At 45.5% G+C, this 26,588-nt stretch overlaps 1 protein-coding gene across 2 annotated transcripts in view; it reads right to left on the bottom strand.

Moving 5' to 3' along the window:
* The window catches only part of LOC137431620 (polyunsaturated fatty acid 5-lipoxygenase-like), a 97,707-nt gene that overhangs the window by 55,840 nt on the left and 15,279 nt on the right, over positions 1-26,588 (bottom strand). For both annotated transcript variants that reach the window (XM_078782070.1, XM_068123144.2), the window contains exons 2-4: positions 4,364-4,511; positions 3,829-4,024; positions 3,514-3,595 (exon numbers count right to left, since the gene is read on the bottom strand). In XM_078782070.1, the coding sequence (XP_078638196.1) occupies positions 3,514-3,595; positions 3,829-4,024; positions 4,364-4,504 (419 nt within the window). In that variant the 5' untranslated portion in view covers positions 4,505-4,511. The remainder of the gene's footprint in view (positions 1-3,513; positions 3,596-3,828; positions 4,025-4,363; positions 4,512-26,588) is intronic.

Raw genomic sequence — 26,588 nt, 5'->3', positions numbered from 1 at the left:
GTTGGAAGGGGGAAGAAGCGGGGAGGACGCTTTGAGGAGGAGGGGTGAGAGGGGGGAAATGGAGAAGAAATGAGGGTGGGGAGATTTGAAGGGGAGGGGCAGGGGGAGTTTGTGAGGGGAGGGGTTAGGGGGAGTCTTTGAGGGGAGGGGTGAGGGGTAGTCTTGGAGGGGAAGGGTGTGGGGGGAGTTTAGGAGGGAAGGGGAAAGGGGGGAGATTTGAAAGGGATGGGTGATGGGGAGGATTTGGAGGGGAGGGGCAAGGGGGAAGATTTGAAAGGGATGGGTGATGGGGAAGATTTGGAGGGGAGGGGTGATGGGGAAGATTTGGAGGGGAGGGTGATGGGGAGGATTTAGAGGGGAGGGGTGAGATTGGATTTTGTAAAGTGTACGATTAATGGGAAACGAACATTTATTGCAAAATGAGTTTCTTGTGACATTCGAGTCAAAAATACGTTTGAGGACACTGGAGGGGGGGGGGGGGGGGAATGGAGAGCAGGAGAGTTTAGGGAATGTATGAAAGAGGCACTGTAAGAGATGGAATTTTTTTTTGGAATGAATAGATTTGGTGAGCAAGTCGAAAGCAACCTTTTAAAGAAGAAGAAGAAAAAGGTGTTATAATACACGACAGAATACAGAACTTCAGGGGAAAGTTTAAACATTTTAAAGTTTAACAGTGAAAACTATCTGGGGAAATGTGGGTGAAACACGAAGAACGAAGAACGAATGAACAAATAAGAACAACGAATAAGAACAGAGAAGGGAAAAAAAAATTTTTTGTTTTTTTTGTTTTTGAGTTGAGATTTTAAACAAGGACGTATGGGGTGAAAAGACTGGGAAAAAACAGAGAACGAAAGTAGTTGGAGCACAATAGATGGACCACTGAGAGAAAAACAAAGCCTCAAGGTCAGACAAGGTACAAGGCCTCAAAAGACACGACACAAATTAACCGACGATATTTCATACAGGTATGAAAGATTACACTGAGAATCTTCCTTGTGACACACTATACATACACACACCATAAAATAAATAGTTTTGACGAAAATACAAATGGAAACAATTACTTAACTTCGATAGTGTGGAGAGCGTAGACAGCTTCGAAAAAATGGAAACCTCGCCGGCAAGACCGCAAAGAAATTAATATTGAATTAATAATGAAATTAATGATTAATAATGATTAATTAAATGTTTTAATTAAATGTAATTTTAATTAATGAAATGATTAATTAATAAAATGATTAATAATGAAAATAAATAAATAATCGTAAAGTAATTAAATTATTATTCAATTGGCTAATATAATACTTAAACCACCACCATTTCATCCGAATCTGTAACTTAAAAAAAAATTAATTAAGTCATGAATCGAATAATTAAATAATTAATCTATTAATTGATTAATCAATAAATAAAAAACACCCTTTAGCAGCCAAATCACTTGGTCATTGTCATGTCCAAATATCAGCTTCCTGCCTGAGAACCATGATTGTCAAAAGGTGCCTGAGATATTGCCCAGATGAGAAAGGAAATAAATAAGTACTTAATTGAATGAATGAATGAATGAATGATCGTTTTAAGGCCATTTTCCCCGCTAGAGCGGGGGTTAGCCTTGCGGGCCCCATGACAATCATGGTTCCCTGTTTGAGGCAATGTTTTTATGGCCGGATGCCTTTCCTGACGCCAACCCTTGGTCACGCTCTTACGATGCGCAGGGATACGGTGTACCTATTCTAAACCGGGGTACACACCGGGATCATTCATCCCAGCAAGCTGGTACTCAATTTGCCGACCTCGGAAGGATGACAGGCTGAGTCAACCCCCCTGGCGTTAATTCAGCGATCGACCGGGATTCGAACCCAGGATCCTAGGTATCCCAAGCACGGCACCCTGGCCGCTAAGCCAACACCAGGCTAAATCAATAATAATTAAGTTATTAATAAATTAATTGATTAATCAAAAAACAAAAATGCAATTTTTGCCAAAGCACTTGAGCACTATTATGCGGAAATTTCAGCTTACTAGCTCAAAGGATGGCTGAGATATCACCCGGACAAACAAGAAAACAAGAAACCGGAGTGAAAACTGAGTACTCCCTTTCAGCGCACATCATTACCAGGCCCCCTTCGGTGCCTGGCAAAGATGTCATGCAGCGCCTGGAGATGGAATAGGAAAGGAGCTGTGTACAATTATAGTTCTATGAATAGAGACTGTCTGCGTGATTGACTGAGCATTCAAGTAGGATAAAAACATCTCATCAAACACACACACACACACACAACACACACACACACACACACACACACACACACACACACACACACACACACACACACACACACACACACACACACACACTCATACATGTAAACACACACACACACACGAAGGTGGATACATTGAGACCTGGGACGGCTCCGTTCCACCTTCTGAAACCCGCATTTGGAGATAACGACCAATGACACACACACACACACACACACACACACACACACACACACACACACACACACACACACACACACACACACACACACACACACACTTTTCTCCTTTTAGTAATAAATACAAAAGTCCTGTGCAATGTCTCTTGGCCCTGGAACCAGACAAAAAATAATGTTTATAACAGTCATAACAGCTCCCACTTCCCCCTCCCCCTCCCCAAATATGATTAATGGTAAATATCATAATTTTAAGAGTTGATTTTAAACTTAACCTGTGCATTCACAAGCCCCAGATTTGACCTTTCCATTGCTGTCAAGAAACACCCCAACGAGATACAGTGTCTCCCTCACGGAAGTCTGCCTGATATCTCTGCTTCCGCGTGAATAATAGCTTTGTGTGTTCTCATGTGATGAAGATATTCTTTGTCAAAGACTTGGTAACCATTATTTTGTTGGTAATGATACACGGCATGTCCATTAAATAATTAACCAAGCCTGCCATATTCACAGGAGGCACCCCCATAAGGTTCAATTTCTATTTACTGGTCGGTATCCATCGAGGGTTTGGGTAGAACTGCCCATCCACAGTTTGGGCTTTGCACCAGCCCTCATCATCGGGAGTTTTTGCATTACGAGCAGCTGCAAGATCTCAGCATTTTGGGTGAGTTGAGAAAGTTATCCAACTCTTTTGTTGTGTAGATGCACACCCCTTCTCTCAAGTACTTTAACAAGTATTTTCAGCTTCTTTTTGAGGTTTTATGAGCCATTTTTGGTAACAAGACTTATCTCGCATGCAAGATATTCATTGGTATGCATGCCCCACTCAACATTGCTGCTAAGGGGTTCTGCACATACGTGTCAAGCATTCTAAGACAGATTACCTAATTTTGAAAGTCCCGTATTCTCAGCTGTCAATGATGTCTATGATATATTGTATGGAGGGTATGAGGAAGATGATTATGACTTCTTTGTCAAACTTTTTAGCTCAACACACATTTTCGTACCTTGGCATCTTAGCTTTGTTTTGTCAAACTTCCAATACAAAAGCTGAATAACTTGACAAAGTACTCACTGGTACTTCAGTTTATTTTCTTGAATTTCATAAGTACGGGACATCATCAGACCTTCGCTCACTTCTTGGTGCTGCAGTAGGGCTGGATAGAGGGTGTGAAAGGAAACAAAAAGAAAACAAAATTGCCTAACTCATAAAATGGAATGGGCCAATAAGTATATGCAATTATATGTAGATGGTGAGTCAAATGTTTCAGAATCTGAAATGAAATTAAAGAAAGAGGAAATGAAGTGTCAAAGAAAGAGGGACAACAGATATAGGCAATATGAGGCAAAGTATTTTACAACAGAGTGAAAACAACTGCTGATATCTTACCATGGCCAGTTCGCAATATCATCGTCTGACCCTCGTGCCAGCGATATGCAGGAAATTTGGTGACTTCCTCATCAGGCTGATCGACAGAGACATCGAGGCAGTGCCAATCATTGGGGATAATGAATGGAAATTTATCGACATATGCATGGAGGAGGGTCCCGAGATGATATTCACTGAACAATGAAAACGTGGCCACCTGAAAGATGTAATCAATGATTGAATCAATAATCAGAACTTTTAACTTCCTGATATGATGCAGTCCACTGGATAAGAAAAAGACTCATCCTGATTGCTTAACTCATTTAGTTAATTAATATCGTTTTCAAACTTCCAATAAAATAAAATACTATCCACAGTGGTATAATGAAATACAATTGCTGCTAAAACTTACTTCAGTGTCATCTTCAGTAGTCGTAGTAGTAGTAAAGTAATATATTTTACTACTATAGTAAATGGTTATTTGTATTTTTAAGGACTTTTAATCACTTCACAGGGGCATAATTAATGCTAATTACAGCAAGTTGAAGTGACTTACATCTCCCTCTGCAAAGTCCCAGCTTTCGACGACGTGGTACCACATTTGTGCATTGGATCCGATCAGTGATAAAATGATGTAGTCATAAGTCCCAGCATTATTAATGTCTGCAGTTGCAATTGACACGTCATACTTTGCCATGGTGGACCTGAAATGTAAGGGCTAGGATTAGATTATGCGAATAAGACATTAATGAAAAATCACTCATAGAGCTACACTTGGCAAAAAAGAACGAAATACAATACAATACAAATACATCCTTTTGACCTCAAAAATAATTGGTGGTTGAATTCAGTTAGCTGATCTGAAAATCTAATTCAAATTTCAAGTCAATTAGATGAAAATTGAGGATTTTAGTAATTTGAAACAGTTGTTGACCTTTGGTCATGTTGATCTTTTGGCCGACGATGACCTCAAAAATAGTTGGTGTTTGATTTCAGTAAGCTGACATGAAAATTATATTCAAATTTCTAGTCAATCAGATGAAAATTGAGGATTTTAGAAATTTGAAAAGGTTGTTGACCTTTGGCCCATGTTGACCCTTTGGCCTACACTACCGGTCAAATGTTTTAGAACACCTCAATTTTTCCAGTTTTTATTGAAATTTACACAGTTTAATGTCTCGATGTACTCTGAAATTAAGCATAGAACAAATAAACAATTGGGGATAAAAAAGAAATCATAGAATCATTTTGTTTAACAAAATTTTAATTAAAATTTTGACTCAGCAAAGTCGCCACCTTTTGCAGATATAACCGCCGAACACACTCGTGGCATTCTTTCTACAATGGAAATGAAATATTGTTCGGGAAGTTCTTCCCAACACTGTTGCAGAAGTTCCCACAAATGTGTTGCACTTGGAGGTTGCTTTGCTTTCACCCTTCTGTCCAGTTCATCCCAAACCAGCTCGATGGGGTTTAAGTCTGGAGACTGCTGTGGCCATTCCATGATTTGAAGCCTACCATCTTGTTCTTTTCCTTGAAGGTAGTTTTGACATAGCCTGGAGGTGTGTTTAGGGTCATTATCTTGCTGTAGGATGAACCCCTGACCAACTAGGTGAAAACCAGAGGGTATTGCATGGCGCTGCAAAATGCTGTGGTAGCCCTTTTGGTTCAGGGTGCCAGTCACTCTGTGCAAGTCGCCGACCCTGGATCCAGAAAAAGAGCCCCAGACCATCACGCTTCCTCCTCCATGTCTGACAGTTGGTGTCACACACTGAGGAACCATCCTTTCACCGACTCGACGGCGTACAAAAACCCTGTGTGATGAACCAAAGATTTTTCAAATTTTGATTCATCGGTCCATAAGACCTTCTTCCAGTCTTCAGTAGTCCACTGGCAGTGCTTCATGGCCCAGGCAAGCCTCTTTTTCTTATTTTTCCATCTTAGCAATGGCTTTCTTACTGCCACTCGACCTGTCAAACCTGCAGCTCGAAGTCTTCTCTTCACAGTTGAAACTGAGACTTGCTTACTTCGACCAGTGTTAAGCTGTGCTTGAAGCTGTTGTCCTGTGAGCCGCCTATCATGCAAGCTGTTGACTCTCAAAAACTTGTCTTCTGATTCTGTTGTGGCTTTGGGTCTGCTGGACCTCTTCATGTCAGAGTTTCCTCCAGTTTCCAATATACTTCTTCCTGCAGTGCAATATTGTCCAAATAATGCTTCAGAGGGTGTAATAACAGTCTGTTCCAATACTGCTTTGATACAGACAGGGAGTTTGTAATCAAGTAATCAGCAGAGGTTGGGACACCTGGAGGAATTGTTTGCATTAACTTTCAAGGCTTAATTTACTTACATTGCTGCAGAACATCTGTAAGTTGTTAACCCATTTAGTCTAGTAGGAAGACTAGGTCCCCCTGCACCCCCCGGAGATATACTTCTAATCAGTGTTTCTAGATTGGAAAAAATGTGTAGAAAATGACTAGCTATGGCCCCAAGCTGAAAAAATGTCCCACATACCATTTTTATGCAAATTACTGCTGCAAATTTTATGCAAAATTATGCAAATTTTATGCAAATTTTTGATGAGGAGTAGAGTTGAGGGGTCTTTGAGGGCTTCATCGAGGTGCTCTCGGTTGCAAGACTGGGTCATTCTGAGAAGCACAGCAGGGTCAGAGATCATGATGTTCTCCTCCTCAGTGAATCTCTCCATCAACAGCCTCTCCATTGCCTCACACACTGTTTTGAGGCAAAAGAGGGACTTTGCGTAGGCCTTTCCACTGAGAACACCTTTGAGAGATCCACTTGTTACTAGTTGTGCCTCAAAGAGAATCTCTGCATATCCAGAACCACGCATCTTGTGTCCAGTGAGCATCCCGATGTAGTTCATGGATGTGTGGAAGGGTCCAATCGTTACTACATGACTAGCAAATTCATTTGGCCAGCGCCAGATGATGGGAAGGGCTTTCATGCAGACACCCAGATCAAATGTATTCAGGACCCATCTCTGACCCACCTCAGCAGTTGCTGCCTCGGAACGCTTCAGTAGCTCACGAACAACTGCGTTGTCTGTGATCGGTTGGTGGATAGGCGTGCAGTAGTCGACTGTTGATTTGCTGGGTGGGGGAGAACCAGTTGCAGAGGTGAAACCCCCTAGCCCAGGCACAGGCTGCAGGCCATTGCCATGCCATGCAGGCACCAGGCACAGACCGATCACAGACAACGCAGTTGTTCGTGAGCTACTGAAGCGTTCCGAGGCAGCAACTGCTGAGGTGGGTCAGAGATGGGTCCTGAATACATTTGATCTGGGTGTCTGCATGAAAGCCCTTCCCATAATCTGGCGCTGGCCAAATGAATTTGCTAGTCATGTAGTAACGATTGGACCCTTCCACACATCCATGAACTACATCGGGATGCTCACTGGACACAAGATGCGTGGTTCTGGATATGCAGAGATTCTCTTTGAGGCACAACTAGTAACAAGTGGATCTCTCAAAGGTGTTCTCAGTGGAAAGGCCTACGCAAAGTCCCTCTTTTGCCTCAAAACAGTGTGTGAGGCAATGGAGAGGCTGTTGATGGAGAGATTCACTGAGGAGGAGAACATCATGATCTCTGACCCTGCTGTGCTTCTCAGAATGACCCAGTCTTGCAACCGAGAGCACCTCGATGAAGCCCTCAAAGACCCCTCAACTCTACTCCTCATCAAAAATTTGCATAAAATTTGCATAATTTTGCATAAAATTTGCAGCAGTAATTTGCATAAAAATGGTATGTGGGACATTTTTTCAGCTTGGGGCCATAGCTAGTCATTTTCTACACATTTTTTCCAATCTAGAAACACTGATTAGAAGTATATCTCCGGGGGGTGCAGGGGGACCTAGTCTTCCTACTAGACTAATTACTTGTTCCCTGAAGAAGGCCTTTTTTTTTTTTACAACATAACTGTGCAATTTACATTATTTTCACGTTTTTGCTAACCTAAGCTTTTTTTTTTCACCTCGAGCAGTTTACTGCTTACCTTTGTATCATTTCAGGTTATTCGCTGGACTTGAATTGCTTAAATTTCATTCAAAACTTGAAAAATTGAGGTGTTCTAAAACTTTTGACCAGTGGTGTATGTTGACCTTTTGGCCTATGTTGACCTCAAAAATAGATGGAGGTTGAATTCAGTTCACTGATATGAAAATCTGATTCAAATTTCAAGTCAATCGAATGGAAATTGAGGATTTTAGAAATGTGAAAAGGTTTGTTGGCCTTTTGTCCTATGTTGACCTTTTGGCCGATGTTGATCTCAAAAATGGTCGGTGGTTGAATTTAGTCTGCTGATTTGCAAATCCAATTCAAATTTCAAGTCAATCGGATGAAAATTGTGGATTTTAGAAACTAGAAAAAAGCGGTTGACCTTTGGCCTATGCTAACCTGTTGACCTCAAAAATAAATAGGATTCTGTTGGACCACCAACTCGACAATTTGGTGAGGTTTTGTGAAGATCGGTTTAAAAGTGTGACCTGGAGGCAAGTATAAGTGAGCGGACAGGCAAACACACACACAAACACACAAACCGGAGTGATCAACATACTTATGGTTTTTTTATTTTTTTTGCCAAGTAATAATGGACTTAATGTGAATGAATGACTTAGGAATGTCTTGCAATCAAAATGTTGAGAAATCACTTGAAATGTAAGTTTGATATGTAATACCAATTGTTAATTGATATATGGTATACCATGAAAGTACACTGAAAAATGTTGACTTACCGAAATATATATCAGAGTACGCTAGTACTCTCTATGTAGGGATGGCGCGGAAAAAAATGTCGCTCCCATCTGCTACATACAAAACTAAAGTTGGAGTATCTTCTTTAACAACTCGCTTAGGCTACATATGACAGCCGACCTGGTCAAATTACTAAAATCTGATCTTTTCAGATCTCCAGACCAAGGCAAACGCAAAATAAAGCAAAAAAACGAGATCGGTCAAACTCGGGAGTTCATCTTCTTGTTCATAATAACAATAATAATAATAATAATAATAATAATAATAATAATAATAATAGCCGGCGAAGCCGGTGTTGTCAATAAACGAGTACGTATTATGTTGAAAACCTGATTATGCCTTGGCTCGAGAATCCGAAGCGCAGTGGGCGCAGCCATCTTGCGTGGGCGGAAGTATGCATAACAAATTTTAAACGTTCATTAGGAGTTTCTTTCACCCGTCGTCGTTTGATTCACAATCTTATGCACCTCCGATGTATTAATAAAATAATTTAAGACCAACATCGGCCCGCACGGGCCTGGTTATCTTCAACAAAACGCGTCACCAAACACCGGACCCAATGAGAGTCGAGCATTTGCAAAAATATTTCTAAAATGAAAGCGCTCAATGGTGGGCGCCATCGACTGGATGCGGAAGTTTGCATAAAACAATTGCGAAAAAGTTCAATAGGAGTTTGTTTCACCCGTCGTTCTTTGATTCACAATCTCATGAAACCTCTAATTAGTAATTAAAATACGTTAAGACCAACCTCGTTATCTTCAACGAAAATCGTCATCAAACACCAGAACCAATTATTATTACGCGTTTCGGACGGTGAAAACGGCGTCAAATATTCTAAAATTGACGAAGAATTATTTCTTAGAAATCTCGCGGCCGTACGGGATAGTTTTTCACGGCCAGAAATATGGTATAAGCGGTTTACATATTTAGTTTAGAAATACGGATAGTTTTTCACGGCCGGAAATATCCGAAGTTGAGACGGAAGTCACCGAATTAATCACTGCAAGCTAACGTCTTCTGGTGGACGAAGCCGCCGTGCCCGGAGAGAGAACCAGCCCTGGCGCCTGACAGCGACTGAAGTTAGAAGACTACACACTTACTGTGAAAATGTATGTTAAGCCTAGTTAAAAATAGGCCTTAAGCTAGCACATCGTATAGTTACTTCCTTAAGCTTTTTTTGACATTTATTGTATTGTATGCAGGTATTGCCATTGGGGAGGACTGTCTGCTGTTCTCTTTTACCAAGTCTTACCAGGTACGGTACCTACTACACCTACCTACTACGAACTACCTACCTACCTACTACCAACTACCTAACCTACTGATGCCATGGTGATGGGTAAAATAGTGGCAAGAGGTATGCAGGTATTGGGGAGGACTGTCTGCTGTTCTCTTTTACCAAGTCTTACCAGGTACAGTACCTACTACACCTACCTACTACCAACTACCTACCTACCTACTACCAACTACCTACTACCAACTACCTACTACCAACTACCTAACCTACTGATGCCATGGTGATGGGTAAAATAGTGGCAAGAGGTTTTGGCTTCGCCGGCTCATTGCGGCTTTGCAGTCGGTACTAGTAGCCGGCGAAGCCGGTGTTGTCAATAAACGAGTACGTATTATGTTGAAAACCTGATTATGCCTTGGCTCGAGAATCCGAAGCGCAGTGGGCGCAGCCATCTTGCGGAGGCGGAAGTATGCATAACAAATTTAAAACGTTCATTAGGAGTTTCTTTCACCCGTCGTCATTTGATTCACAATCTTATGCACCTCCAACATATTAATAAAATAATTTAAGACCAACATCGGCCCTCACGGGCCTGGTTATCTTCAACAAAATGCGTCACCAAACACCGGACCCAATGAGAGTCGAGCATTTGCAAAAATATTTCTAAAATGAAAGTGCTCAATGATGGGCGCCATCGACCGGATGCGGAAGTTTGCATAAAACAATTGCGAAAAAGTTCAATAGGAGTTTGTTTCACCCGTCGTTCTTTGATTCATAATCTAATGAAACCTCTCATTAGTAATTAAAATACGTTAAGACCAACCTCGTTATCTTCAACGAAAATCGTCATCAAATACCAGAACCAATGAGATTCGAGCATTTGAAAAAATATTTTTTTACAAGCTTATTACGCGTTTCGGACAGTGAAAACGGCGTCAAATATTCTCACATTGACGAAAAATTATTTTTTAGAAATCTCGTGGCCGTCGGAGAACCGAATTAGCCAATCAGCGCCCTCGACACAGGACATCTTACCAGCGCCCCAGACACGTCTGCGACGCCGGGAACGAGGTTGGTGCAAAACAACCGAATCACACGTAAGCATATACTGCTCGAAATAGTTCTCATCATATGCTCAAATTTCCTAAGCTAAATCGTCATTGCTTTGGGCACTGTTGTCTGTTACGGAGAAAGAACAAGAACCTAAATGAAAGGAAAAATGGTACAACCTCCACCAGTGCTATCATCACTGAAACATGATTCGACAACAGTCCGTGGTAACTTGAGAGAGGTTTTTATGTTGCACCAAGTAAAGCCATTGGATGTGACACCATTGTCTTCTTTTTGGGAATATGCTGCAGTAGATGTCCCTGGTGATGGGTCATGTTTTTTTGAGGACTGTCTGCTCTTCTCTTTTACCAAGTCTTACCAGGTACGGTACCTACTACACCTACCTACTACCAACTACCTAACCTACTGATGCCACAGTGATGGGTAAAAATAGTGGCAAGAGGCTTTGGCTTCGCCGGCTCATTGCGGCTTTGCAGTCGGTACTAGTAGCCGGCGAAGCCGGTGTTGTCAATAAACGAGTACGTATTATGTTGAAAACCTGATTATGCCTTGGCTCGAGAATCCGAAGCGCAGTGGGCGCAGCCATCTTGCGGAGGCGGAAGTATGCATAACAAATTTCAAACGTTCATTAGGAGTTTCTTTCACCCGTCGTCGTTTGATTCACAATCTTATGCACCTCCGATGTATTAATAAAATAATTTAAGACCAACATCGCCCCGCACGGGCCTGGTTATCTTCAACAAAACACGTCACCAAACACCGGACCCAATGAGAGTCGAGCATTTGCAAAAATATTTCTAAAATGAAAGTGCTCACTGGATGGAGTGCTGGAGACAGCCATCGACCGGATGCGGAAGTTTGCATAAAACAATTGCGAAAAAGTTCAATAGGAGTTTGTTTCACCCGTCGTTCTTTGATTCATAATCTAATGAAACCTCTCATTAGTAATTAAAATACGTTAAGACCAACCTCGTTATCTTCAACGAAAATCGTCATCAAAGACCAGAACCAATGAGATTCGAGCATTTGAAAAAATATTTTTTTACAAGCTTTATTACGCATTTCAGAGGGTGAGAACGGCATCAAATATTCTCACATTGACGAAGAATTATTTTTTAGAAATCTCGCGGCCATATGGGATAGTTTTTCACGGCCAGAAATACGGTATAAGCGGTTTACATATTTAGTTTAGAAATACGGATAGTTTTTCACGGCCGGAAATATCCGAAGTTGAGACGGAATTCACCGAATTAATCACTGCAAGCTAACTTCTTCTGGTGGACGAAGCCGCCGTGCCCGGAGAGTCAGAGAACCATCCCTGGCGCCTGACAGCGACTGAAGTTAGAAGACTACACACTTACTGTGAAAACGTATGTTAAGCCCAGTTAAAAATAGGCCTTAAGCTAGCACATCGTATAGTTACTTCCTTAAGCTTCTTGTGACATTTATTGTATGCAGGCATTGCCATTGGGGAGGACTGTCTGCTCTTCTCTTTTACCAAGTCTTACCAGGTACGGTACCTACTACACCTACCTACTACCAACTACCTACCTACCTACTACCAACTACCTACCTACCTACTACCAACTACCTACCTACCTACTACCAACTACCTACCTACCTACTACCAACTACCTAACCTACTGATGCCATGGTGATGGGTAAATTAGTGGCAAGAGGTTTTGGCTTCGCCGGCTCATTGCGGCTTTGCAGTCGGTACTAGTAATCTTCTTAACACGGCATATTTCCGAGCTGCCTCTTTCAATGGCAATGATTCTGCTGCCATTCGACAGAGTTTTACTTCCTGCAACATCCTTTGGTATTATAATTCTCGTAGCTTGAAAGGATTCCACGAAAAGTACGTAAAACTACATTCCTATGTAAAACAAGTCCAAAAAGTTTTAATTAAAACAAAAGCCGCGTCGATGTTACACAATGCCTAGATGCAGCTGTGCCTATAACGTCGATGTTATAGGCACAGGACATTCCTCTTGATTCGATTACTTGATGTTATTTTTGTGCAAAGTGAAAATATATCTCGGCAATTTCCCGTGTGTGGCGACGAATTTTTAATATATCTCGGCATTTTCCCGTCTGTTATTTCAGGCGGTGTATGACTGACCATGCCGTGATTTAAAAAAAACATATCTCGGCAATTTCCCGTGTGTGGCGACACGTGAACGAAGCTATGCTCCTCTCTCCACATTATTGTGACGACGTATAAATTAAATATTTCATCGTGACGATTGTCATCAAATGGACGAATTTTTAATATATCGGCATTTTCCCATCTGTTATTTCAGGCGGTGTATGACTGACCATGCCGTGATTGTAAAAAAATTATATCTCGGCAATTTCTCGTGTGTAGCGACACGTGAACGAAGCTATGCTCCTCTCTGCACATTATTGTGACGACGTATAAATTAAATATTTCATCGTGACGATTGTCATCAAATGGACGAATTTTTAATATATCTCGGGATTTTCCCGTCTGTTATTTTGGGCGATGTATGACTGATCATGCCGTTATTTAAAAAAAAAAAATCTCAATGGGCTTGAAGTTACAGGCCTTTGAGAATTCATTTCGTTCTATAAAGGGCAACTTTCATCGGATTTTCTTCCCGTTTTTTTTCAACCGAGTCTAAAACTATGTTAGCGACTGTGAAAAATGAAATGATATATCGAATTTTATTTGAAATAAAACCGTGTGAGACAGGAAGACACCACGGGCCTACAAAACAGGCCTCAAAGCTATGTGAGTTAATAAAATGGTGGATATTTGTTTATATGAAGCCTCTCCCAAAATGGGTGGAGCTATGGTTCCCAGAATGGGTGGAGCTTTGAGGTTTTGTCTTCTCTGCAAGAACAAGAAGAAGAAGAACAAGAAGAACAACAACAACAGCAGAGGGCACTCTATTAGCAGCGTCTGTGACGCGGCTAAGAATATGACTGGGGTAGGCGTGGCTATGACTGTCAATCAGCTTGATTGGGGCGGAGCCGCTAGACACATTTGCCTCAGTGTTGGCGTTATGCGTGATAATGTTATGTGGCATCAAATAATATCAGCAGAAATATGCATGTCTCAGGAAATGCCTTGTTTTTCATCGTTAAATTTATGAAAATAAAATAATAGTGAGGTAGCAGTGCTATACACCGCACATGGGACACGTGATCACGAACCTTCCAGTCATGGGTTCTCGGCAGCAGATTCACGACATCAGCTGAGGCCTTTGTTTGGAACAGTTTCATCTTTGTTTTGGCATACTGCATCGACTGCAGTGGTCAATGGTCAATGAATTGATACTTAAATATAAAGATCCTAGTTTCCCTACTCGCTCAACCCCGAACCTTGCTATGCGCATGCGCAGATAAGAAAGCGTGTCATGTGTACAGTGTTTGACTAGCGTCTTTCTGATGATTTATAGTGACTGTATTTGTGTGGCGAGAATCTACTCAACTATTGCCGAGGTCTTCTGATTTATCAGAACCAGGATTTGGATACTACAGATAAGTACTTTTATCTTATTTTGATAAAGTTCTTCATCTATCTATAATTCCAGCAATCTCTGTGTGTATGTTTGTATGTTTGTATGTTTGTATGTATGTTTGTCTGTGACCGCTGTTTCTCGACAACCACGGGTCCGATATACTTGAAACTTGCCAGGTATATTGCTGGGGACCCGAGGATGTGCCTTTTCAAGGTTTTAAATTAATCGCAGAAGTAGTTACCGAGCTATGTCCAAAAAACGATTCAACCAATCAGAGAGCAGCGAGCTATCACGTGTGCCGAACGTGGCGAACAGACTTTGCCTCGGATGGCACATTTGAGAGCGTATTCATTTATTTCCCGTCGGCAAACTATGTTGGCGCTATGTTGGCGTTAAACTATGTTTTAAAACTAATTAAAACTAATTTGCGATTCTTTCGCTTTGCGATGCGATTTGCGATTGCGTTAAACTCGCTCGGGCGTTAAACTATGTTTTAAAACTAATTACAACTAATTTGCGATTCTTTCGCTTTCCTGCGCATTTGTGCACGCGATGGCGATTTCTTTACCAAACTCCGCAAGCCGTTAGCTTTGGACCAAACCATTTCATGTAAATAGGGGGGGGGGGGGGATTGTCACTGTACTCGCAAGCCGTTCGCTTTGGACCAAACCATTTCATGTAAATAGAGGGGGGGGGGGGATTGTCACCGTACTCGCAAGCCGTTCGCTTTGGACCAAACCATTTCATGTAAATAGAGGGGGGGGGGGGATTGTCACCGTACTCGCAAGCCGTTCGCTTTGGACCAAACCATTGCATGTAAATAGAGGGGGGGGGGGGATATACTTTTAGATATATATATAGTACGGGCATGCCCTAGTTGAAGTTAATTTTACAAAACTATTATCAGAGAGTGCGCTGGCACTCTCGACTCTACATACTAACGTCGGAATGACGCAAATAAAAAACGTCGGCCCCACCCACTGATACAAAACGAAAGTTCGAGTATCTTTTCGTACTCTCATGGTAGTTTATCGAGGACACTTTCAGTTCGAGTGTATTATATGTTTTATTGACACTTCAAGTAAGCAAAACAGTGAAAACCACGAGAGTGTCTTCCGCATCTCCCCCGTGCATAAATAAATTCCTCCCGAGAGGCTCCGCCCCTCCCCTCTGTCCCCACCCTTCCCCTCTGTCCCCACCCTTCCCCTCTGTCCCCACCCTTCCCCTCTGTCCCCACCCTTCCCCTCTGTCCCCACCCTTCCCCTCTGTCCCCACCCTTCCCCTCTGTCCCCACCATTCCCCTGTGTCCCCACCCTTCCACTCTGTCCCCACCCTTCCCCTCTGTCCCCACCCTTCCCCTCTGTCCCCACCCTTCCCCTCTGTCCCCACCCTTCCCCTCTGTCCCCACCCTTCCCCTCTGTCCCCACCCTTCCCCTCTGTCCCCACCCTTCCCCTCTGTCCCCACCCTTCCCCTCTGTCCCCACCCTTCCCCTCTGTCCCCACCCTTCCCCTCTGTCCCCACCCTTCCCCTCTTTCCCCACCTTTCCCCTCTGTCCCCACCCTTCCCCTCTGTCCCCACCCTTCCCCTCTGTCCCCACCCTTCCCCTCTGTCCCCACCATTCCCCTCTGTCCCCACCATTCCCCTCTGTCCCCACCATTCCCCTCTGTCCCCACCATTCCCCTCTGTCCCCACCATTCCCCTCTGTCCCCACCATTCCCCTCTGTCCCCACCATTCCCCTCTGTCCCCACCATTCCCCTCTGTCCCCACCATTCCCCTCTGTCCCCACCATTCCCCTCTGTCCCCACCCTTCCCCTCTGTCCCCACCCTTCCCCTCTGTCCCCACCCTTCCCCTCTGTCCCCACCCTTCCCCTCTGTCCCCACCCTTCCCCTCTGTCCCCACCCTTGCCCTCTGTCCCCACCCTTGCCCTCTGTCCCCACCCTTGCCCTCTGTCCCCACCCTTGCCCTCTGTCCCCACCCTTCCCCTCTGTCCCCACCCTTCCCCTCTGTCCCCACCCTTCCCCTCTGTCCCCACCCTTCCCCTCTGTCCCCACCCTTCCCCTCTGTCCCCACCCTTCCCCTCTGTCCCCACCCTTCCCCTCTGTCCCCACCCTTCCCCTCTGTCCCCACCCTTCCCCTCTGTCCCCACCCTTCCCCTCTGTCCCCACCCTTCCCCTCTGTCCCCACCCTTCCCCTCTGTCCCCACCCTTCCCCTCTGTCCCCACCCTTCCCCTCTGTCCCCACCCTTCCCCTCTGTCCCCACCCTTCCCCTCTGTCCCCACCCTATTGGTTGGAGGGAAACCTTCAAGGCTTCAAACCACACCAGTTACATTCGAGGAGCGAACGGATGTTATCCGGTCTATCAAAGGGAAAGCACCGCTACAGTAGCTTCCTCCAATATGCTTTCTGCTCAGCAAAAGAAAAGAGCCCAAAATAGAAAATATTGTAACGGTTTTGAGAAGTGTAACGAATTTGAGAAGTGTAACGGTTTTTTGAGAAGTGTAACAATTTTGGAGGAAGTGTAACGAATGTGAAAAGTATGGTTTTGTTATGTGTAACACCCTCGTAATGTAAATAATGGTCGCAGCCGTCCTCCTAGTTAATTCCATGAAACTTACACACAGGCCACGATATATCTTTTTAAATAGTGTATTTCCTTATCCTATGTAGGCTAAATATGTGTTTCCCACTAGATTGACTCTGCATTGTATCAAACGAAATAAGCGTAGGCCCTTCCAATTTCCCCAATCATCTCCGCTCTCCAAAGTTCCTTTCAAAAGCGGTGCGAGTGGTGTTCAATCCCGCAAGCCGCCATTGCCCATGTGCTAATCTCGGAGAAGAAAGGCGTGTCTCCACCTCGTCATAGAGGGGAGGAGTGAGCCAACCCCACTTGGCCAACCAGCACCGCGGTGAGCGACCCGGTAGGCGTGCCCTCGCAGCCGGCGGCTTGATTCCGCCCCGAGTGATAAAAGCGACTGTAAGGGACTGCTTCACCAGATGACCTGGGAGATGAGCGAAGAGGCGACATACAAGAGGAGCGGTGAGCGGTGAGGTGCGAGACGCTCCAAGCCAAAGAGGAGAGGTACTCGGAGAGGAAACCAGCTTTGGAGAGACGCGCTGAAAGGAGGGAGACGGCTCCACCAGAAGGAGAGGAGCAGGTGTGCCCGAGCCAGCGCGTGACGTCTACAGCATCGGCAGCGGATACGCGACGGAGGGTTTTCCCGCCAAAAGCGCGAGGAATTGAGAGCTGCTGCCTCCGACCCTGCCTCCCCCTCCAGCAATCCACCTCAAGCCCTACCTGCCTGCAATATCCCGCGTGTAAGTGTGAACGTCGTCTGTCCTACTCGTTGTCCTGGGGTTAAGTAAATTGAATAGGATAAGCTAACGATGCACTGTGTGACTGCTTCTTCCATCCATTGCTTGTAAATAATTTTGGTCGCTCTTTCTTTTTGCTTGTGTGTGTATAATAAATCTGTTCTTCCTCCGTACTCTGTCTTCTTCTCTTTTCCTTCTCTTTCGGTCGCTTTAGAGGTTTCCCGATTGAATATCTGCGGTGCGATCTGGTCAACGTCGGGTGGAATCGGGCCAATTGGGGATCCTGTTAGGTCGCGGTTGGACCATCCGCTCGGCCCATCGTAACATCAAAACCACGTCTGTAACAATATTATGCAAATAAGAAGCAGATGATTTTATCACGGGCACGTGACAAGTACCTCGATGAAAGTGAGGAGACAAAGTCTGTCTCTAAAGATAGCAATGCAGGGGGCTCTGTAAGGCGCAAAGCTGCTTTCGATAAATACAATAGTGCTCACAGAGACGAGAGCAAAGCTGCTTGTAGTGAGTACAATGGTGCTCACAGAGGCGAGCTCAAAGCTGCTTGTAGTGAGTACAATAGTGCTCAGAGACAAGCTCAAAGCTGCTTGTAGTGAGTACAATAGTGCTCACAGAGACGAGCTCAAAGCTGCTTGTAGTGAGTACAATAGTGCTCAGAGACAAGCTCAAAGCTGCTTGTAGTGAGTACAATGGTGCTCACAGAGGCGAGCTCAAAGCTGCTTGTAGTGAGTACAATAGTGCTCAGAGACGAGCTCAAAGCTGCTTGTAGTGAGTACAATAGTGCTCACAGAGACGAGCTCAAAGCTGCTTGTAGTGAGTACAATAGTGCTCACAGATACGAACTCAAAGCTGCTTGTAGTGAGTACAATAGTGCTCACAGATACGAACTCAAAGCTGATTGTAGTGAGTACAATAGTGCTCACAGATACGAACTCAAAGCTGCTTGTAGTGAGTACAATAGTGCTCACAGAGACGAGCTCAAAGCTGCTTTTAAAAGACACTACATTGCTCACAGCAATATAATAAAAGCTGTTCGTCATGTGTACTACAGTACTCACAGACATAAACAACAAGCTGCTCGTCGTGCACACTATCTAAAGAAGGCCAAGTCCATTCCACAGTGTGCTCGGACATGTCACACGAAGAACAGAGTCCAGCGTTGTGCAGACATGAGGCGGAGGTATGAACTAGCTGAACCTAAGCCTTATACAAAGCATCAGTATGTTCTTGAGGTGAGCAAGAAACTACTCTGCAATGCTGAAGCTTTAGTCAAAGCTTTCAAAAAGAAACACCCAAATATATCCAAAACAATGACCATAGTTACTCTTGCAAGAAAGCTGTGTCATCTCTAGCAGCTAAGAGCTAAACGAGGCCCTTCAGATGCGTAAGCAGTATGCTGGGGACTTGCTTCAGGCTATCAGGTCAATATGTAGCCTTGAGATAAAAGAAAGGGGAGACTTTGGTGAGGGTTTGCACTGTGCTCATTGTAGTGAAATCGTATTAACGCTGAACCCAGGTGATGCTCGCTGCTTGCTGACACCGCTAGGGGGGCGCGGTTATAAGACCCGATGCGGCCGCTGCTCTGGGCGACTTCTCCTGTGACATGTTACAATGACTAGTAGACTCGCTAACGGTACGTACCGCATAGAATATTACACTTGCTTTCATTGAACTATATTATGGATTGACCTATGTGATGCCAAACCTTATTTCTATTGCATTCCTGTATTTGCAGAATGATGTCAAAGGTCTTAATGGAATTAAACCAACAGATGGACTAAAGTTGTGGACTTGAATGATTTTCACAACACTTAATTCCATTAAGATCTACGGACATGGCGGGAAACAAGATGCTGGTGGTATCGCAATTCTGCGCCGACCCGCAAGCCCCGGATGCTGGTTTGCAACTGACTCACTGGTTGAAAACTTTGGAGAACCAGTTCGCTGACCAGGACGCCATGCCGACAGCTGCCGCGAAGCTAGCAGCGCTCCAGTCCAAAGTCGACTACAAGGTGGACAACAGTATTGCACGATGTGCGACGTACGACCTCACTGTTGCGGAGCTCAAGCGATTGTACATAAAGAAAAGGAGTGTGGTGTATGCTCGGCATTTGCTGTCATCACGACGCTAGCAACCAAACGAGTCGATGGATCACTATGCCCAGGAGCTCTGGTAACTCCTGTAAGACAGCACTCAGGAGCCACGGACTCACGAGCAGGTTTAAGATGACCTTCTCCTAGACGCTTTCGTCTCCGGAGTCTCCTCTCAGGACCTCAGGCTCAAGCTCTTGGAGAAGACCGACCTGACCTTCACGGCGGCTCTAGAACAAGGAAAAGTATATACCGAAGCGCGGCTGCAGTCGAACGACTATGATCGCACGCGCCTCTTGGCGGGGACCTCGCTACACGCACGGCCGGAGAGTGCTACCGCCGAAGAACCGGGAGCGGACCCGCTCGCGGAACTCCAGGTTGCCCTGGCAGAGGATCCGGGGATCCTGACGGCTGCCGCTATGGCCAGACCCAAGGCCTTACGCGGAGCCACATGCTACTTCTGTGGGGGGTCAACGACATCCCCGGTTAGTGTGTCCGGCTCGGGACGCAATATGCCATATGTGCTCGCAAAAGGGGCACTATGCAAAAGTGTGCCGGAAAATCGCACGTGGTTCGCGGCCGCGCACGACCTTGAATGGGCTTATTGCAGAGCCTATGGGCCGAGCACGGAACACGGCGCCTTACCCGGCTTTGATGGGCAGGGCCCCTCCTCGCGGGCCCCTGGTCGCCCAACCGACCTTGGCAAGAGACACCGAACAGCCACAACTGTCTCATCCTCAATCGGACACGGAACGTGCGTCCTTGACTAGACTCCAGGCAACGCGAGGGACTTTGGGGCTACGCCAAACCCCAGCGGTACGTAACCGTCACGTCTCTCAAGAGCGTACAGCGTCCTCTGGCGGCGACACGTGTTTGGTACAAACTACGGAGGCCCATACTCGTCAAACAGCGATTTTGAATGGCAAGACAGCGGACCGCATGGGGGAGCTCTCTGACGGCTCTAACTCCGCCAAAGACCGCGAAACTGCGGAATGCATGGGAAAGCTCTCTGACAGCTTCAACGAATGCCCCATGAACAACGAATACTCCGGCAACGACCGCAGAACTGCTGATTGCATGGGAACGCTCCCTGACAACTTATACGAAACTCCATGGACACCCTCTGATGCCCGGAAAACAGCAGCTGGCATAGGATCCACCCGCGAGGCGCGACCGACTCGCACAGGTGGTTCGGTCCCACTCCCAGCAGGCTCATCCGGCCTGGCTCAAGCCATTATTCCCCTCATGGTCGAGGGCCATTGTGTGCATGCCTTGGTGGATACAGGGTCTACGGATAGTTTTATCGATCAGCGACTAGTGCACAGGCATGGTTGGCAGGTCTTGGGGGCTACGAGACGGATCTTCATGGCTTCCCAGGGACTTCGGCTCAGCACGAAGGGGGAATGTCGATTGAAACTCGTGATAAAGGGACGGGTTTTCCCAGATGTGCACCTCATGGTCTTACCTGCTTTATGTGCTGATATTCTGTTGGGACACGATTTTCTTAAGCGACATGGACGACTGGAAATGGAGTTTGGTGGGCCTGACACGCTTGCTGTGTGTGCCCTAGCGAAAATGGAAATCCAGCCACTTTCGCTGTTCCCCAATTTAACCTCCGACTGTACACCTGTGGCGGTAAAATTACGGCGCTACTCTCGAGCAGACATGCAATTCATTGCGGGAGAGACTGCTCAGCTCTTGAAAGACGGTATCATAGAACCTAGCCGGTCGCGTGGCGGGCCCAGGTCTTAGTGGTGCGAAGCGAAGCACACCGCAGACACATGGTAAACGACTATTCCCAAACGATTAACCGCTTTACACAGCTGGATGCCTACCCCCTTCCGGGGATGGACGCGCTGGTGCGACAGGTGGCCCAATACTCGGTCTACAGCACTCTCGATCTCCGTAGTGCGTATCATCAGATCCCTATCTCTAGGGCCGATCGTATCTATACCGCATTTGAGTCGGGGCAACGGTTGTACCAGTTTACTCGATTGCCTTTTGGGGTGACGAACGGGGTCACCTGTTTTCAGAGGGCCATGGATGACCTCATTGCGAGGGAGAACTTGACCGATGTTTATGTCTATCTAGACAATCTTACGGTTTGTGGGTATGACCAAGGGCACCATGATGCTAATCTGAAGCGCTTCCTCGAGGTCGCGCAAAGGTATCGCTTAACCATGAACGAGGCTAAGTGTCAATACTCCCTACGCAAGATAGATCTTCTGGGGTACACCGTGACCCATGGCTCTGTCGCTCCGGATAAGGAGCGTCTGCGACCTCTGCTCGACATGGCCCCTCCCAGCGATCGGGCGTCCCTGAAGCGCGCTCTCGGGCTATTCGCCCATTACACTAAGTGGGTCCAAAATTTCTCTGCGAAACTTCGCCCCCTTGTGGCCTGCAACACTTTCCCTCTGCGTCAGGCCGCTTTGGCGGCCTTTGGAGGCCTTAAGGCCGACATCGCCAGTGCCGCTGTGGCGACGATCGACGAGAGCGGATCTTTCGTCCTAGAAAGTGATGCCTCAGATCATGCCATAGCGGCGAGCCTCTCCCAAGGAGGGCGTCCGGTGGCTTTCTTTTCACGGACTCTTACCTCCGCTGAGCGGAGACATTCGTCTGTCGAAAAGGAAGCGTACGCGATCGTCGAGTCGATTCGGCGATGGCGCCCGTACTTACTCGGGCGATGCTTCCAAATCATCACGGACCAACAAAGTGTTGCGTTCATGTACGACACCTTACACGCCCAGCGCATTAAGAATGAGAAAATCACTCGCTGGCGTATAGAGCTTGCCGACTTCTGCTACACTATCAAATACCGCCCGGGGAAGGATAACCAGGTCGCCGACGCCTTATCGAGACCGGTTACGTGCACGGGCATCGTCACTCTGGAGGGCCTACGCGCTTTGCATGAAACTGCGGGGCATCCGGGCGTAACGCGTTTCGCTCATTTTGTGCGACGTGGCAATCTACCGTACTCGATTGACGATATCCGCCGTATCTGTCGCGACTGCGCTATATGCGCGGAAATCAAACCACGTTTCTATAACCCTCCCATGGGGACGCTGGTTAGGGCTACGAGGCCATGGGAAAGATTGGCGATGGATTTCAAGGGCCCGTTGCCGGTGTCGAGTAACTCTCGCTATCTGCTCACTATCGTCGATGAGTACTCGCGGTTTCCTTTTGCTTATACGTGCGTGGATATGACGGCTGCCATGGTAATGCGATGCCTGCAGAATTTGTTCTCTATGTTTGGGTACCCGGCCTACGTGCATACTGATCGGGGTGCGGTCTTTTTGTCTCAGGAAGTGAGAGGCTACTTGCTCCAAAATAACGTCGCTTGTAGTTATACCACGCCGTACAGACCCCAAGCGAATGGGCAGATCGAACGCTTCAACGGGATTATATGGAGGGCCGTCGTGCTCAACCTCCGGACCCTCGGCCGGGGCCTAGATAAATGGGCTTGGTCGCTACCTGTGGTGCTGAACTTGATCAGGGCTCTACTATGTACGGCCACCAACCAGACTCCCCACGAGAGACTTTTCCACCACCCGAGGAGCACGGGGTGTATACGGTCTTTACCCAGTTGGCTCGCTGAGCCCGGGCCGGCCCATCTCAAACGGGCGGTTCGCACGAGCAAGTACGACCCCTTAGTGGACAAAGTGCAGGTACTCCAGGCTAATCTCGAGCATGCACGTGTGACGACGGCAGATGGGCGTGAGTCCACAGTCTCCGTATGCCATCTTGCCCCATGCGGGGTCACCGACCCTTATAAGGAACCGGACGAGCCAATCTATGAGACTATGGACTCTTCCGACACTTCCGTCACTGAACGTCTGCCGACCCTCCCTTCGCCACATCCACCTTTACCTGACGGCTTGGCGGTACCCCCCCCCCCTCCGTCACCTGACTCCGGCAGCTACTCCGACGCCAGGGTCTCTGGGTTACGTGATGCCGTACCCGGGGAATTTCGGACCCGTGCTGGCAGGGAAATTCGCCGCCCGGACCGGTACGGTTGGGCCGACTGATACCATCATTCCGCACCCTGTTAATGCTGACGCTCACTCGATTCTAGCCGCGCGGCAGTGTAATTCTAACGGTGGGGAGAATGTAGTGAAATCGTATTAACGCTGAACCCAGGTGATGCTTGCTGACACCGCTAGGGGGGCGCGGCTATAAGACCCGATGCGGCCGCTGCTCTGGGCGACTTCTCCTGTGACATGCTGCAATGACTAGTAGACTCGCTAACGGTACGTACCGCATAGAATATTATGCTTGCTTTCATGGAACTATATTATGGATTGACCTATGTGATGCCAAACCTTATTTCTATTGCATTCCTGTATTTGCAGAATGATGTCAAAGGTCTTAATGGAATTAAACCAAGAGATGGACTAAAGTTGTGGACTTGAATGATTTCCACAACACTCATAATGAGCCATTCTTTTATGAGGCAGTCTACCTGTTTAATGTGGAAGGTAATACTGTTGATGAGAACAATATTGATCAGAATGGCTCGTGCAGGCCAGCATATAAGTCTGCAGATGGCACAATGGAAAAAGGCTCGTATTTCAAAGTGCTCTAGCAAGTGCAAACTGCTTACCGAGTCAGAAGTTTCCACAATATTAGAGTTCAAGTCTGACTTTGAAAAACCCATGCGTGAGGTACGAATTTTTTTTACACACTTGTGATGAAAACTGCCCTAATAATCATTACACTAAAGTTGTCCTCGAGTCAGACGAGAACTTTCAAATGGTGCATCATAAGTCTGTTAAACGTAAGGGGCACAGCTTGCTTTGTTATACCGGTAGTGATTGCAAAAGTAGGCTTCGAAGCCTGAGATCAGCATCAACCCATTTTCCCATCTTGAATTCTCTCTTGCGTCTTGTCTATGCTGCAATTAGAAGCTACAAATGTACTGCCAGCCTTGATGAAGCACTCAACAGTGGAGACTTCAATCATGTAATGAAAGCATGTGAGGTAGACAGTGACGATGCTATATTGAGCAACGAGCTACAGTCAACACACGAGTTCAACTCGTGTGTTGACTGTAGCTCGTTGCTCACGAGTTCAACTCGTGTGTTGACAGACGAGTTACTCGTGTGTTAACACACTCGTGTGTTAACACGAGTTCAACTCGTGTGTTGACAGACACGAGTCAACACACGAGTTTTCGTGGGCTTCCCCAGATCTGTGCCTCGACACAATCCTGTCTCTGAGCTCTGCAGACAGTTCCTTCGACCTCATGGCTTGGTTTTTGTTCTGATATGCATTGTCAGCTGTGAGACCTTATATAGACAGGTGTGTGCCTTTCCAAATCATGTCCAATCAATTGAATTTACCACAGGTGGACTCCAATCAAGGTGTAGAAACATCTCAAAGATGATCAAGAGAAATGGGAGGCACCTGAGCTAAATTTCAAGTGTCATGGCAAAGGGTATGAATACTTATGTAAATGTGATATTTCAGTTTTTTCTTTCTAATAAATTTGCAAAACTTTCTAAAATCCTGTTTTCTCTTTGTCATTATGGGGTATTGAGTGTAGATTGAAGAGGGAAAAAATGAATTTAAACGATTTCAGCATAAGGCTGCAACATAACAAAATGTGAAAAAAGTGAAGGGGTCTGAATACTTTCTGAATGCACTGTATGACAATATAGGAACACATGTGCAGTGTTTGACATTGCTGAGTAAGATATCTTGGCACTTTTGTTCAAAGATGGGTTATCCTCTGAGTACCATATACCATTGTGTTATTCCACATTGTAAAAAATTACAGAAACAAGTGAATAAAAAAATTTATGCTAAATTAAAAAGGCAATGTCGGGATGACAAACTACAGTCTAAAAAAGGTCCTAAACAAGATAGTGATGATGTTGGTTTAGAGTAGCTAACAGTATTGCCATCACATAACAATCCCAACATCACTGCCTCCAGACTATTGTCTTGGGCTAGGCCAAGCTAAAAGTATTAGAAGCTCCTATATTTAATTTCTGCATAAGTATAAGAAGCTCCGATATAATTTCAGGGACTTCTTGCAGCCTCAGTTGTCCTTCCTACTTTTCTTTTTTTTAATCAACTTAGAGTAATTAATCACAAATGCAGATAATTATAGAATGCTGTTATTGGAGATGTTCATGCAGTTTGTAAGAAGTTGATGATCATGTACTGATATTATAACATTGTCCTTGGGCTGATAATTTGTTCAGTCTCAGTATGTGGCGACACTACAGGAGTAATCAAGTACTGTTGTAACCAGTGAAGTGTTTGTAGAAGCTTGAAGCGATAACTGATGAAGTGTAAATGAGGCAGTGATGTCGGATTGTTATGTGATGGCAACACTGTTAGCTACTCTAAACCAACATCATCCCGATCTTGTTTAGAACATTTTTTAGACTGTCGTTTGTCATCCCTGCATTGCCTTTTTAATTTAGCATAAATTTTATTATTCCCTTGTATAGATACTAGCTTGGCTCGGCTCGCTACGCTCGCCTCACCACGTGTCGCTACTGAGGAACAGGCTTATTTTAGGTGAGGATAATGACTGTACCTGAGTTGTTGTGTTGTCATGATTTACACCAATCATAATACAAACAATTATTTTGCACAAATGTATTTGTAGTGTTTGTGATATTACATTTTTATATACTGTTGCGGATCTCCAACTTCGGCCTTCCCCTTATCAAGGGGGGATTAATCCCCTTGTCCTTTTACTGGCCGACACGATCCCGGGGCTATCACGTTCCTTCCTGTCGGTGTTAAATAGGGTTGTTGGTCGAATTAGTCCTATTACCTAAGTA

This window comes from Myxine glutinosa, chromosome 7 (assembly GCF_964187855.1).
Source record: "Myxine glutinosa chromosome 7, kmMyxGlut1.1, whole genome shotgun sequence".
In the NCBI taxonomy this organism is placed as follows: Eukaryota; Metazoa; Chordata; class Myxini; order Myxiniformes; family Myxinidae; genus Myxine; species Myxine glutinosa.
The sequence above is the reverse complement of the archived record's forward strand: the minus strand, read 5'-3'. Positions and strand labels throughout refer to the sequence as shown.